General features: G+C 52.0%; 1 protein-coding gene across 1 annotated transcript in view; it reads left to right on the plus strand.

Moving 5' to 3' along the window:
- The window catches only part of CCDC63 (coiled-coil domain containing 63), a 27,028-nt gene extending 12,377 nt beyond the window's left edge, over window positions 1-14,651 (plus strand). The window contains exons 6-11 of the mRNA XM_069497236.1: window positions 222-403; window positions 1,500-1,720; window positions 6,963-7,037; window positions 11,060-11,252; window positions 12,964-13,167; window positions 14,455-14,651. Of these exons, the coding sequence (XP_069353337.1) occupies window positions 222-403; window positions 1,500-1,720; window positions 6,963-7,037; window positions 11,060-11,252; window positions 12,964-13,167; window positions 14,455-14,600 (1,021 nt within the window). The 3' untranslated portion in view covers window positions 14,601-14,651. The remainder of the gene's footprint in view (window positions 1-221; window positions 404-1,499; window positions 1,721-6,962; window positions 7,038-11,059; window positions 11,253-12,963; window positions 13,168-14,454) is intronic.
- The last annotated feature ends 1,265 nt before the right edge of the window (window positions 14,652-15,916 follow it).

A 15,916-nucleotide genomic window follows, 5' to 3' on the forward strand; every position in this document is an offset into this window, starting at 1 on the left:
GATGTGAGGTAGGAGGATTGCTCAGGCCAAGGCATTCGAGGTTGCAGTGAGCTATGATCATGCCACTGCCCTCCAGCCTGGGTGATAGAGTGAGACCCTGTCTCTTAAAAAAAAAAAAAAAAGACAGACATTGGCCAGGCAGAAGGTCTCTCTTGATTGGCAGGGAAAAGGAAGGAGGAGCGGGGAGCTTCTGAACACTCAGGTTCTGCACCCGCCCCCAGGCTGGAGGCCATGGCCCGAATGGCTGCCATGAAGGACCGCCAGCAGAAGGACATCTCGCAGTACAACCTGGAGATCCGAGAGCTGGAGCGTCTCTACGCCCACGAGACGAAGCTCAAATCCTTCCTGCTCAGCAAGCTGAATGACCGCACTGAATTCGAGGAGCAGGCCAAAAGGGAAGAAGGTACAGGCTCTGGTGCATGTGCGTGTGTTCCTGCACTCTCTCTCTCTCTCTCTCTCTCTCTCTAAGGTGCCCACGTCTCCTTGTCATAGAGTTGCCAAATTTAACAAATAGAAACACAAGATGCCCAAATTTAAATTCTAGATAAACAATACATTTTTAAGATAAGTATGTCCCAGACAGTATTTGGGACTTACTTATAATAAAAAATTTATTCATTGTTTATCTATAACTGGGACATATTCATACTTTAAAAATTGTATTGCTTGCTCAAAATTTAAGTTTAACTGGGCCAACCCTCACCTGCAGGATGTGTCCTCACTCTGGGCTCTCCTGATGTTTGTGGGGAGACTTGTGTGCCAGGGGTTCCTGAGATCATCCCTGGGTGTGATGATTCACTGGGAGGACCCACAGGACTCAGCAAATAGGCACACTCACGGCCACGATGCATGACGGTGAAAGGACACAAAGGCAAAACAGCAGAGGGAAAAGGGACATGGGGCGGAGTCCAGAGGAGACTAGGCACAAGCTTCCAAGAGGAGTCACACAGAACACCCTTAATTCCTCCAGCATCTAGTTGTGACAATATTTGTGAAGAGTTGCCCACCAGGAGAGCACACTAGGGACTCAGTGCCTTAAATTCTTACTGGGGGCCACAACGGTAATGACTGGATTTCTTTTTCTGTTTACTTGGATCTCTTTCTTTCTTTCTTCTTCTTGTCTGATTCCCCATTGTCCTTGGGATAAAATTAAAGCTTCTCAGCATCATTTAAGACCCTCAGCAACTTGTTACCGCCAGACTCTGTCACTACTTTGCCTAAATCCTGTGATGATTTCCAGCCACACTTAGGGTAAATGTTGTGCTCCCCAACACAGCCTAAAAGCTCCATGAGGCAGAGATTTTGTATCAGTGGTGCCTAGTACAGTGTCTGGCACGTAAGAAATGCTTAATTCAATATTTGTGAAGTGAATAATGAATGAAGCTTCTGCCCAGCTCCTGGAAAAATTGAGTCATAATATCGATCACATCCTAGCTGCCTGGCATGGGTCCAAGGGGCTGCCTTTTGGAATTCAGCGTGGCTGGTGTTTCCTTCCCTAGCTTTCAAGGCAAAGAAGCATGGCAAGAAGAGCAAGGGAGAGAGTTTCGAGAGCTACGAGGTGGCCCACCTCCGGCTGATGAAGCTGATTGACAGCGGGAACCTGAACCAGCTCATTGAGGAATTTCTGGCCAAGGAAGAGAAGAACTTTGCTCGGTTCACGTACGTCACGGAGCTCAACAATGACATGGAGATGATGCAAAAGAAGACCCAGAGTATCCAGGTGGGGGCGGCTCTTGTTTCCCTAGGCCTGGGACCCCCTGTGCCCACAGCAGCCTTCCCCAAAACAGGCTTCTCGGAAGGCTCCATGAGACACTCTGCAGAAAAAAGGGTCTCAAGGTCAAATCCACTTGGCAAACACTGCTATATTCCCCCAGCCTTCCCCTTGCATGTTTCCTTTTCAACTGATATGTGTATTTAATGTGTTCATGTCTCCCCCACCCCCAACAGTGACATTTATAATCCATAGCATGTTTTATAATCCAGGGTTCAGTAAACTACAGCCCCAGGCTGTTTTTGTACAGCCCATGAATTAAGAATGATTTTTACATTTTTAAAGTGATAGAGGAAAAAAAAAGAAAAATATGCAAGAGACCTACAAAGCAGAAAATATTTATATCTGGCCCTTTGCCTTAAAAGTTTGACCCCCTGGTAATTGATAGCTTCCTAGAATTGAGGAGAGATGGGGAATTCTCATCTTGGAGAGACTTGATGTATATGACGAGCACAGTGAAGGCTCTGACAAGTCCTGCAGTAAAGAAACCTGTTTATCTTTGTTGAACCCATAATTTCCCAAACCTAATTGGCTCCCTGGGCTACATACTGCCCAGAACATAAACAAACATCCTTTGGAACTGTCTGCACAGAAAAGAGTCTAAACCTCTTAGTGTGACACTCAAAACCCCTTCAAAATTTGGCTTCAACCTGCCTTTGAAGGCTCAGGTCCCATTATAACCCCCTGGGCACCCTCTGGCCAAGGCACCAGCTGCCAGTCCCAGCTGTCCCAGGCCTTTCCCTCCTCCAGTGCTCTCCTGCTGCTGTTACCTCTCCCTCCTCCACCCTTCCCTCCTGATGAAATCCTGCTCATTAGTCCTGACCCAGCACAAATGTCACCCCCTCTGGGGATTCATTATTCCTTCCTCTGAGGTCCCTGTCCTCTGTTTATATGACAAGGGGAGCTCTGCTTTGCAATATGTCACTGTTTTCCAAATGGGGGGGGGGATGCTGGCCATGTGCAAATAGATTGCAGCTAGAATATAGGTGAAAGCATTTTCATTTACTAATGATGAACTAATCTCAGTATTACGAAAAATACAGCTTGCAGAGCAAACTTGTGATTTGATGGGTGCTACTTAGGGTAACAAGTAGTAACAGTAAACACAGAATAATAAACATAATAAAATAAAACTGGTTGATTTCAAGAGAACTCGTAATAAATAATCCTGGATTTTTATAGATAATCATAGTCCAGGTGGGAGGTGACCATGGCAGCAGTTAAGTTGGTTCTATCAGTTAGGGTTGTCACAGGAAACAGATGGCACAGTCGAAATGAGGAAATGAAGGAGAGTTTTTTTAAAAAAGGACTGTTTATCAAGGTCCAAGGAAATTAAGACGGAAGCGTCTAGGACTAGCAAGAGCGGGCTCCACAAAGGGTGAGGGGGTGGGAGAAGTTTCTGGAAACAGGAGAGAGGTGTGTGGAGAAGGCTGCAGGCTCCTTGCTGCAGTGCCCTTCTGGAAGGTTCGCGGCTACACTAAGGACCTGCGGGGGTGGGGGGGAGGGCAAAGACCCCCAGCCGCCCTCTCCGTCCGCCCTTTAATCTGGTCCCCCCCATTGGCTGTGCCCAACGGAACCGGAGCTCCAGGGGCCCTGCAGGTCCCGCGGTGATGAGGGGGGAGGTGGACCCGGAAGCAAAGGGAGGAGCCGCACTCGGTGTGTAGCGGGTGGGGTAGAGAGCTGCTGTCTGTCCCCGTCATGGAGGGGCATGTTCCAGGGGACAGGCCCCACGGTGGCTCCCTGTGCCCACGGTGCGCCCTGCACCCTGTGGGAGGCACCGGAAGTGGTTCCTCCGGAGGGCTGACCTTGACCTCCCCTTCACCGTGCGAGTGCTCTTTCCTCCCTCAGCCTCGCAGCCGTCCCCCTGCGGTAGGGCCGGTGTGTCCGCCCCGGGCCTCAGTCTCCCCATCTGTAGAATGACACACGTGTTTGGCCTAGAGGATTAGCTTCCAAATTTTTCTATAAAAGCTACAAAACATTTTTGTTTGAACGACGTTAGTAGGAAACTCTAATATAGAGCAGATTAAATGGAGCAGCCTTGGACGAAAGGGTGACGGGAAGGGCGCCTGGGACCGTATCTTTCTGCCCTCTTGTGGAACCTCTGCTCATACTGCGTTCAGGTCCTAAAAAAGCCTTTTTTTTTTTTTTTTTTAAATTAAAAACGATTAGGATTCTAACATCTGACTTCACCCCACCTGATGGCTGGGGTCAGAGGTCATAGCTGAATCCAGCCTTCTTTCTTCTTTTGTTTGGTCTCCTGCATCCCCGTCCCCACCCCTCATTTATTAATTTATTTGTTGCCAACATTTAAATATCAGGAAATTCTATATGAAAATGTGAATTTCTGGTTTCTCTTGGAAAATCAGATCCGCCAACCCCGGCCCATATTCCCGCGGGCATCTGAGTCCCTGCGAACGGGCCAGGCCGTCGCCCCCGTTTACCGCCACCCGCGGGGGCTGATGTGCCGGAGGCGGCGGAGCCGGGTGGGGCCTTGGGTTTGCGACGGCGGGTTTGGGCGGCCCACCACTGCCCTCTGATGGCCATTTGCGGCATTGCAGGGGAGGCCTTGGCGCAAAAGCGCTGAGCCCTGAATGCTCATTTTCCAGGAGGCGGCGCGTTACTAGTCCCGGTGGGATGACGAGGACGAGCCTCGGCACAGGGCTGTGAGGACGCCAGTTGAACACTCCGACCTGATCAGGAAATGTTCCTGAACCAGAATCGGCCTTGATTTTTCCCATTCCCCGTAAGGGGACCCTCTCCCTCAGCTACACGACCTGTCCCCTTCATTAGGACAAATGTCTGATGAAGGACGGCCAGGTCCGTGCCCTTTTTGGGGATTCAGTTTCCCAATCTGTGGAATTATGTTTGGGCCAGAACAGCAGCTTCCAAGCTCTGTTCAAATTACAGAACTGCACCGTTTTGGGTCTTAAATAGAACCACAAGTGCCTATTGAGTAAGTCTGGAAAGCACTGATTTCCAATGGGAAGATCTAATTAAAAAAAAAAAGTTATAAGAGAAATTCATTATAGAAAAATTGGAAACTATGTAAGGATAGAAGGAATTTTATCCCATTGCCTAGAGACAATCACGGGTGACATTTTGAAATATTTCCTTCTAACCTCTTCTTTGGTTGTGCTTTTAAATTAACATATAGTGCTCATCATATATAGTATATATAAAGTTGTACATTCTGACTGAAAGAACATTCTTTTGGTTATTTGTTCATCCAGCAAGTACTTATTGGGAACCTACCATATATATGCCAGGCACTGTTCTAGACACTGGTGATGTGCAGTGAACAAAATGACAAAAAGCTCAGCCCCCGTGGGGTTTCTATTAATACCCTGGCAGGGAGAAACAGTAAACAACAAGCCTAATAATTACATAAATTATAAAGTAGATTATAAAGTGAGAAGTGGTGCAGATACAAAGATGAAGTAGAACAGTATATGATGGGTTTGGAGCTGTTTGAGGACACGATTTAAGCAAACTTGCAGGTGGAGGAGTGAGCTGCCCGGATCTCTGGAGGAATAATGTTCCAGGCAGAGGAAACAGCATGTGCAAAGGTCCCGAGACAGGAGAATGCACGCAGGTCAAGGAGTGGAGAGAGAGACGTGGGAGGGGGCAGGAGATGAAGTCCGAGAGGCGAGGGATGCCGTGCACATTTCCAGAGGGGTTTTTGGCAGTTACCCTGAGAGACAGGGGCCATGGGACAGTTCTGGGAAGAGAAGCAGCACCATCTGAATCCGTTATTTACACAATTTGGGAAATACTAAAGAGTATAAGTATGAACCTCAAATCAGGAAGAATCCCATCACCTGGAGATAGCATTGCTTAATCTTTTTGATAGGGTTCTTTCTTGCTTCCTGGCCCCCCCCCAAAAGATTGGAAGACTCACTTCCCTTAATGATTTTCCAAAATAAAATGATTTTATTCTAATTAGAAAGATAACATATACACACCTGTGGGAAAATGTAGGCAATTCAGAAAAATATAAAGAAAAACTAAAAGTCACCAAGACATCACCACTGGGAGATAATTAACATTTTGGTGACATTGCTTGTTGGAGGCAGCATGCACTTAGACATGTGCTCACTGATGCATGCACACACACACACAACACACACACACACACACACACACACACCCCTAGATGCTTATTCATAGTCCTAGGATCGTACTAGACAGTTCATGCTGTTTTGTAAATTGTTTTTCCTGGTTTACCATGGATACCTCCCAGCATTTTCCATGTTCCTTTTAATGGCTTCTGGGGACCCCAGATGCCCTGTAGTAGAATCACAAGATGCTTCTTAAAAACACAGATTCCCCGGGCCCTGTCTCATACCTGCAGGCCTAGATTCTCTGCGGATGGGCCAGGAATCTGCATTTTAGCCACATTTTTATCTGAGATCTTTCCCCCCTGTTGTATGAATGTACCATCATCGGTTTAACTGATCTATCAGTAGACATTCGGATTGTCCCTAACTGGGGCCCTTATGAACGTAACACAACGGGCAGCATGGAGACATCTGTCCCCACTTGTCCTCCTGTTTCCATGGGACAGATCCCTGGGGATGGACTTGCGCAAAGGGCGTGTGCCTTTTATATTAGGACACGTCGTTCAAGCCCAGTGACCCCAAAAGCCAGTCTCCAGAGCAGCAAAATCGGGGTCACCTGGGAACTAGTTAGAAACTCGCGTCCTCAGGCCCCACCCCAGACTTTCTGAATCACAACCCGGGGCGTGGGGCCCAGCGATCCGTGCTGTTACAGTTTTCCAGGTGATTCTGATGCCTGCTAGAGTTCGAGAGCTCTTCTCTAGAGCCGCATTGGCCAGTGCGGTAGCCACTCTCCACCTGTGGGTATTTAAGTTAAATTAATTGAAATTTAATACAATTTCAAGTGTTCAATACCCACGTGTGGCTAGTGACTACAGTATTAGCAGGTAGGACATTGTCACCACTGAAGTAAAACTATTGCCTGCACTGTTCAGGACAGTTGTCCAGGAAGGAAACCAGCCCCTGCCACACCCTCACCAGAAAGAACCTCCACGGGCACGACAGGGGCCCAGGGTCTGGGGCTCCTTGACACGGAGAATTGAAATCCTCGGCGCCTTGGGGCGCAGGCTTTTTTTAGGCATGGCAGAGAAGGGGCACCCCCACTTTTCCTCATGTTCTGACTCTCTCCCCGGCAGAACGAGATCATCGACTTGCGATCCCAGCAGAAATCGTCCCATGATGACAACCACTCTGTCCTGAGACAGCTGGAGGTAAGACCAGGATGCAGAGGGAGGGACACGGGAGCCTCCTTTGCCCGTCTGTCTGTCTGTCTGTCAGCCGATTCTCGGGGGCAGTAGGGTGTCTCCCCCATGACTTGAGTCTGGCCTGAGTCACATCCAGACGTGTCCCGACCCTTTGTCACAGGCAGCCTCTGCTACAGGTATTGCTGCAGTATTTTGTCCCTGGACCCATGGCCCCATTTCAAGGAGTCTAGCCCAGGCCGTTGGGCCCATAATTTCATCCCCGACAGGCTCCTTCCAGACAGATCTCTGCCTCAGCCTCTCTTTCTCTCGCCCCTGTGTCCCAGCTGTGTCCTGTTCTCAATCAGTAAGGGCAGGAGCAAACATTTCTTGAGCAATCACTACGTACTAGGCCCTGGGCTAAGTGCTTTGCTTGCAGCATCTCGTGGAATCCTCACAACCACCCTGCGAGGCAGGTGGATTGATCTATCCACTTTACAGCTGAGAAAACTAAGTTCGCAGAGGTGAAGTCATGGGACCAACATCAAGGAGCTGGGATTTTATATGAGCTTTGAATTGTATTCAGCTGCTAATAACAGGGACCCAAAATGACAGTAGCCTGAGCAAGACAGAATTTTATTTAAGAAATAAGCCTGAAAATAGACACTTCAGGGCTGGTGTGGTGCCTTCATGACGATGTCATCAGTGGCCCAGGTGTCGTCTATTTTTCTGTTTTGCCACCCTTAGTGCGTGGCTTATATTCCACGGGTGCCTGATTGTTGCACTGTAGCTGCCCCTGGGACCACGTGGGACCCCAAGCACGTGCCCAACTTCAGCAGGGTCTCCTTGGACCTGGACCCTGCAAGTCCCCACACCGGATTCCTGGGAGCTGGAGCCCTCAACGGGCAGCATTGCCATGGTGCTTTGCTGCCACCCAGTGGCCAAACAGAGAATGACACTGCCAGCCCTGTCTACCAGGTGCATGCCAAGGACAGAAATAAGCCACAAACAGGGGAAGAGAAATGACCCAGGAGCGCAGTTCTGGGTCATAAGGGAATTTGTCTTACTAGCAGTGGGCTCACAGATGGTCCAGACATCATATATACATGCCAGACAGGAACAAAGGGGGGTAGGGAAAAAAGATCTTGCTAGCTAAGTCAGCCAGCTTAAAAGGTGTTTCCCAGAAGTTTCAGCCAATGACTTCTGTATTTATATCTTATTGGCCATCCCTGCTGCAAGAGAAGTTTGGAAATGTAACTTTCAGCTGGACTGTCTCCTGGCTGGTCACATTGCCACCCTGAATAAAATCAGGGTTTATTAAGACATAAGGGGAATATGGATGGCAAATATCTGACAAAGATATGAACTCAGAGGGTTTGACGGCAAAGCCCTGTTCTAATCCGGTAGTTCCTGGCCCAGGAACTGCGCTCCCGGGTCATTTCTCTTCCCCTGTTTGTGGCTTATTTCTGTCCTTGGCAGGCACCTGGGTAGACAGGGATGGCTGTGTCATTCTCTGTTTGGCCACTGGATGGCAGCAAAGCACCATGGCAATGCTGCCCGTTGAGGGCTCCGGCTCGGACATCTCCCAGGAATCGGGTGTGGGGGCTTCCAGACTTTCAGGCAGGGGCCAGGTCCAAGGAGACCCTCCCGAAGTTGGGTACATGCTTGGGGTGCCACATGGTCCCAGGGGACCGCCCAGAGTCCAGACTCTTGTTGGGGTTGAGACTGGTGCTGCCCTCTCTACATCTTGGGGTGTGGGAGAGGCTGCCCAGGCAACCTCAAACATCCCCCAAACCTCTGCCTGAAGGCCCCCCATTAACTTTTTGTTTCTTTGGCTTCGCTTGACTTTTGGGAACTTCTTTCCAAATGCAAATACTCTAAGCAGGAGAATTTGTCTTACTAGCAGTGGGCTCATAGATGTTTCTTACCTGCTGTTAAAGATTGCTTCTACCTGTTCTATCCTGGAAGCCTCTCCTATACCTCCCATTTCATCACCCTCTGGGCCGAGTGGTGGGACCGCTCCCATGATGGGAGGGGTTTGCATAGGCGTTAAGCAGCCAGGCCCTGGGAGCCTGGGTATGACTCTCACAAAAGTCACTTCCTAGCTGTGTGACTTTGAGATACTAACTTAGCCTCTCTGAGCCTCGGTTTCCTCACATATAAAATAGGGATATAATTGTACCTACTTCCTAGGGCTGTGAAGGTTGAATAAAATCGTGCACGTACACGCTTGGCACGCTGTAGCACAGAGAGCAATAAATGGTAACAAAATTATCATTTATCTTGTAAGTCAGAAAAACTCAAATCACCGTCATTTTGTTATTAAATCATTGCTCAAGTAAAGAGCTGAGCTCTAGGTCAGGTCCTTAGATGAGCTCAGTACAGAGAAGCTAAACACAAATTCTTTTCTTCTCTGGCCTCAATATTCCTCATCTGAGGACTGGGCCAGTGGTGAGGCTGAGATGAGATGATTTGTGTAAAGTGCCTGGAATATTCTGGGAGCTGGACATGTATCACCACATCAGGTTGACACTGACTTTTTTTGTTTTTAAATTAATACCGTGACTGAAAAGAAAAACCTATGTGATCTTTTGATGCACCTTACAGAGGGCAGCTCTGGGAAGAGAATATTCCAGCAGCGGGGCAGAGGAAGGCTCCTGGTGTGGCTGAGAGACTGAGTTCAAACCCTAGTTTCTGTCTCCTGGCTGTGTGCCTCGGAGCCTGGGTTTCTTCATCTGCGAGATGGGGGTGTGGGCAGGGCTGGCCGCTTGGGATCGTTACTTGGGATGGCGGATGTCGTATCTGGCCTCGGGAGCCGGGCTGGGTCCTGAGAAGTCGGGGGGAGGAAGGAATGGGGTGAAGAGCACAGGCCAGCACAGCTTCCCAGCCCCGGCTGCGCGTCGGAACCGCCTGGGGGGCTTCAACACTCCCTGATGTCCCCGCGGCCTCTCGGGCTAAGTCTGAACCCCTGCGGGTGGGGTGTGGGCAGCAAACAGTTTTGAGGCTCCCAGGTGATCCGAGTGTGGAGCCAAGGTTGAGATCCAACAGCCTGGTGGAGGTTCTCGACTTCTCCGTGCCTCGGTGCCACCCGGGGCTTGTTAAAGCGTTTGATTCAGCGGGCCGGGGCGGGGGTGGGGGGGCAAGAATGTCTTTCCAACAAGTTCCCAGGTGAAGCTGGTGCTGCCTGTCCTGGGACTACACTTTGAGGACCGCTGGGCCAGGGCAGTGTGTTTTAAACTGGGAATGGTGAAATCCGTTAATGGGATGGCAGCCAGCATTCGAAAGTAGTGAGCTAACAGGCAGGCGCAGGGGCTCGTGCTCGTAATCCCAGCACTTTGGGAGGCCGAGGCAGGTGGAGCGCTTGAGGCGGGGTGTTCAAGATCAGCCTGGGCAAGATAGCGGGATACCGCCCCACCCCATCTCCATAAAAAATAAAAAAACTAGCTGGTGCGGTGGTGGCACCTGTAGTCCCAGCTACTTGGGGGGCTGAGGCAGGAGGCGCTCCCTGAACCCAGGAGTTCAAGGCCGCAGTGAGCTGTAACACCATTGCACGCCAGCCTGGGCAGCAGAGTGAGACTCTCTCTAAAAAAAATACACACACACATATGTATAAAGAATATTGATTTGTGAAACTTTCATTTCATTTGATGATATAAATATGCATACACATGTATATGTTTGTATGTAGTGGGTTGCAATGTATCTCTTCCTGTGGGCTTTTAAAAAATGAGTCAACAGCTTTTTAAAAATATTATGACCCAGGACACATGTAGACACACATACATCTATGTAAGTGAAACAAAACTCACATTCAACAGTATTCATCCTTATGACCCTAATGCACACTAGCATTTCTCTTCCTTTCTTCACTGTTCTATTTTATTTCATTGTTTAAAAAATGTGATGGAAGCTCACGAAGTTGGTCTCATGGCCCCTGAGAGGTTTGAAAACCTGCGGCTTGGAGACCCTGGCCCTGAGGGTTCCCCAAGCCTCTTTCCCCCGATGTCCTCCCGGGAGGCTGACCCGTGGTGGGAACTGGGTTCTGCCACCAGGAGAAACTGAGGAAGACCACGGAAGAGGCAGATATGTATGAGAGCAAATGCAGGGAGACCAACAACACCCTGGAGCGTCTCAAGAACTCAGTGGAGAATCTGTTCAAGAAGATAAACTGTGACGCCACCAAGATCCTGGTGCAGTTGGGGGAGACGGGGAAGATCACCGACCTCAACCTTCCTCAGTATTTTGGTGAGTCACGCTGGGGCCTGCTGGACTCCTAGGAACCATTTCTAGAGCTTTCTGTGATCAGGCATGAGGACTTGATCTTTTGGAGGTGGTGATTTGCCCTCCCACCACATTCAGTGATTTGCTAGGAGGACTCAGCACACAGCCATACCATGGCTGGGATTCACTACCGTGAAAGCAACATCAGAAAAGGGAAGGGGGAACGAGGTGTTTTGCATTAAACACATCGTTTGTGCAAGCGGTTTCGGCATGGTGAGCCACTTCTTATCAGTTGGTGGTGGGAACGCTCCTGAAATCCAGTCCCAGATGCCAGCCAAGGGCCAGCCTGGTCAGTGACCTTTCAGAGGAGACAGAGAGAGCCGCAGCCCCGCCGTGTTAACTCTTTCTGCACACAGCCCGGCAGGTTCTTCGTCGCCTGGACACTGCTAACATTTCTCATCTCCTCTCGCCCTGCTCTCCCCTCCCTGCTTACCACCTCTAGCCACACTGTTGTCCTGTCTGTCTTCCCTGCTGCTGCTGCGTCTCATTCCCGCCTCAGGGCCTTTGCACGGGCTGTTCTTGGAAGACTTGTCTCATGCCCATTTCCTCCTTGTTCTCAGATCTCAGTTTCATCGTCCTCTCTCCAACCAGGCCTCTTTCCTCTGCCCCAGCTGAAGCTGCCTCTCACGGCTGTCCTACTGTTTGTCTCTTTGCTGACAGCTTTCACTGTCTGAATCTATGAGGTTCCTGAGATCCAATAGCCAGTTTCAGTTGCAAATATTCGTGGTCTCTGATTTTTAGATAGAATGGCAACAGTTGGACAGCATGAGATTTATTTTTTTTTTTTTTAGAAAATCCAAATCCAGTAGTTGTAGAATTCAGAAATGAACATCAGGGTAGTGAAGGATGCCTGTATTTGTCTGCTCACTGGTTTAACTTGTCTTTCTCCCTCCGTACACACTGAAGCTTCATTAGGGCCAGGACTGCGTCTTTGTTGCTGTTATTGTTATAGTTTTGTTTTTCTTGCATTGCACCCCCGGTATCTAGCACAGTGCGTGGCTGATCATTTGTGCATGCAGAATGAATGAATGACTAAGTCTCGTGACTGCGTGGGGCCATGGAAACACAGTGCGAAGGGCAGCCCTCCCGAAGACGGCAGATCAGGGCAACATTCCTGCAGGCGTGAGGCCTGACTTAAGGCCTAAAATACCAATAGGGGTTACGGCAGCAAGGATGTAGGGAAGGGCGTTCTAGGACTAAGGAACAGCATGAACAAAGACCTGGAGGCCTGAGACAGAGAGCGCTAGGGAAAAGCCAGCACAGTAGTGTAGGGCTGGGCTGTCCCCAGCTCTCAATTTTCAGTGTCACCCAGTGTTTCTCAAGCTTCTTTTCATTATCACCCTCCTCCTGCAGGAAGCCTCTATTCTTTTCCTGATTGTCCCTTTTCATGACACTTTAATCCCATGGATATACCGTGTGTCTGTTTATGTCCTGTATGCATACCCGTGCTGGATACATTAAGGGCTCGATTTCTGCCTCCCAAGAACCACATTCCACCCTCTAAGGGGATGTCCCCATGAGAATGTCTGGCACAAGCCAGGAGAAAGCCCGTGTCCTTGCAGGAGACTGTGACCTTCGCCCTGTACTTCCTGTCCTTCCCTTCCTGTCCAGCGGGGGCAGCACCCCCAGGAACAGTCTCTGGGCGGCCATCCTGGTCCTGCTTCTTGTTTTCCAGCCATCATTGAGAAGAAGACCAACGACCTGCTGGTGTTAGAGTCCTACAGGCGGATCCTGGACATGGACGGGGCCGAGACCGATATCCTGACGCCCTTTGTCAACCCTTTCTGGGGGGGCTCTGCCCTCCTCAAGCCCCCAGAACCCATCAAGGTTGTCCCGCCGGTGCTTGGGGCAGATCCCTTCAGCGACAGGTTGGATGATGGTGAGTTCTCTCTGTCTGTCCCCATCGGTGCAGGTCGCTGGGTTGAGGTTCCTCGAACACTTGTGCCTTCAGGGCCGAGGATGCTGTGTCCAGGTGCCTGGAGGGCCGCAGGGCTGGGCCTCAGTTTCCCTGTCTTGATGAGCCCTCATGGGCCTGTCATTTCCCTTGGGTACCGTCTTGGCTGTGGCCACTTGACATCCTTCGCTTGTGGATCTCTGCTTCCTACGGTGCAAAGGTGACCTGGCCACAGATCCCAGAGTTTAGTTATCCTGTGTATTTTTTTAAAGATCAAGGCCGGGCGTGGTGGCTCACGCCTGTAATCCTGGCACTCTGGGAGGCCGAGGAGGGCGGATCGTTTGAGCTCAGTAGTTTGAGACCAGCCTGAGCAAGAGTGAGACCCCGTCTCTACTAAAAATAGAAAAATTAGCCAGGCGTGGTGGCGCATGCCTGTAGTCTCAGCTACTTGGGAGGCTGAGGCGGGAGGATCACTTGAGCCCAGGAGTTGGAGGTTGCTGTGAGCGGTGATGACGCCACTGTGGCATTTCAGGGGTGCTCGGATGGAGGGAGCGGACCCCCACCACACAGACACACGCACACAGCTCCCCTTTGTTTTAGCGGGTATGAGAGGTAAGTCAGATGTCCCACACCTTAGCACAACTCTCTTGGCCCTTTGGAGTTTCCTAAAATGGGAGGGCTGGGGCTAGGGCGGGACACAGCTGCTGGGAAAGCTGTCCTCACAAGATCAGGAACTTACGGATAATGTCTTCACTTCCGTTCAAGGGAAAGTTGGTAAACATTGTGTTCTCCTAGCCCCCCAGCCCCTGTGGCCTGTGGGTTGAATGAGAAGAGGTGCCACTTCTGGGTAGATTAATTAGGAAAAGGAGCCTCCTCTGGGTAGACGTGGCTTCACAGTCACGTGGGGGCCAGATTTCAGCCCATCCGTTCACCTCTAGGTGTCGGTGTCCTTGTGCAGTGCACACCCTAAATAACTGCACATGGTGGCCCTGTGTCCTTGATATTAAACCAAACATCCTTCACATCCTTGTCTGGGAGGAAAAAAGCAGTCATTTCCTGGACATCCCTGAGACGCTCGTGCCCATCCTCCCTCCCTGAGACCTGAGAATGTTCGCACTGCGCTCTGGAGCGCGGTAGAGGGCCATCAAACCAGGCTCGGGCGTCCTCGCCTTGGGCAGCCACGAACAGGACGAGGAGGCCCAGTCCCCGGGAGGGCGGCCCCGGGGCCAGGTCGAGCTCCAGACGCCTCACGCCCACCTTGCCTCGGTGCAGTGGAGCAGCCCCTGGACCACAGCAGCCTCCGGCAGCTCGTGCTGGACAGCTTCGTCCAGAGGGAGGCTCGGAGTAAGGACGCGCACTCGGACAGTCTGCCGGAGAAGGCGGACGAGCCCAGGCCCAGGAAGAAGCTGACGTCGTGAGGTGACGGGGCCGCGTTTGTACCATAACCGGAAAGAATAAATGTTTTGTTCCGCGAGCGCAGCGCCTTTCCACGCTCGCTGCCGAGAGCCGTGGGGTGCGGGAGCCGCTCGGGGGTGGCCGCGGGGGGCGGGCGGGGGCGGGCGGGGGCGGGCTGGAAAGCGGGCATGGGCGACAGGAATTGCGTGGGGTCCACGCGGGCCCTGAGAACCTCTGGGGCGGTGACGGGCACAGGCCACCCCTCCCCGGGGGCCACCCGGCGAAACAGGGGCCAGCAGGGTGCAGGGCCACGTGGGAGCCACAGTGTGGCCCCGAGACCCCAGGACCACGTGGGGCGCGGCAGGCTCCGCGTGTGTCTGGGTGTTGTGTGTCTCTGTGTCCCCTGTGGGCGAGCGTGTCATGAAGTGTCCCCTGAACCACAGGCGGCCCTCGGAGAGCGTCCTGACCCAGCCTCCCCAGGAGCCCCAGGGATCGGGTTCGCGGCCCGGCCGTCCCCGGAGCTAACGGAGGCTGCGGGGCCGCGGGTCACTGAGGGGTGGGGGTCACCCTGGGTCGTGGGGGTGGGGGCGCTGACTCCCCCGGGTCCCTGCCCACCCAGGGCCCCAGTCCGCGACAGCCAGGGGGCGACTTCATCAGTTGCACAGGTGGCCTGGCCCCGAGCGCCTCCGGGGGTGGCGCCACCGTCATTCCCGAGCCGTGAAGACCCTCCGGGTTCTGGCTCCTCCGCCCCCGCCCTTCCTCCCTCCCACGTGACCCCAGCTCCACTCCCACCCCCACTTCCGGCTCTTTCTTCCCAGCAAGGTGTTAACTGCGGCCGTGTCCTGAGTTCTTGGGATTCTCCTGAAAGCTCAGAGCGCCCGACGCCCCCTTTCGGCTTCCTCTCGGTTTTCCTTTGGGGGATCCCCGCTCCCACCTGCCGGCGTGTGGTCGGGAGGGGGCTGATCCTGTGACCCAGGCCTGCCCGGCAGAGCGCGGCACCTCCCAGTCCCCGGTGATTGGCGGGGGCGGCTCAGGTCCCGGAGAGACCCCAGGGGCTGCTGTTCTGATGCTTGTGTGGAGCTGGGGGGCAGGGGGTGCCCCCTTTGCCCTGGGACTGCCGAGGGGATAGGAGGCAGCCGGGGGCAGTTGTAGCTGTTCTGCCACCGCGGAGAGAGAGCAGCATGAACGGAAGCAGGGCAGTGGAGGGGCCTGCTCAGGTTCTGACCTCGGTGTTTGAGCTCCTGGATGCAGCTGTGCCTGAAGCCCTTGGACTTCTTAGTTGTGTGAACCCATTGGTTTCTTAAGTTGGGATTCTCGCAGCCATGTAGACCTGAATGCT

This window comes from Eulemur rufifrons, chromosome 21 (genome assembly GCF_041146395.1).
Source record: "Eulemur rufifrons isolate Redbay chromosome 21, OSU_ERuf_1, whole genome shotgun sequence".
Classification (NCBI taxonomy): Eukaryota; Metazoa; Chordata; class Mammalia; order Primates; family Lemuridae; genus Eulemur; species Eulemur rufifrons.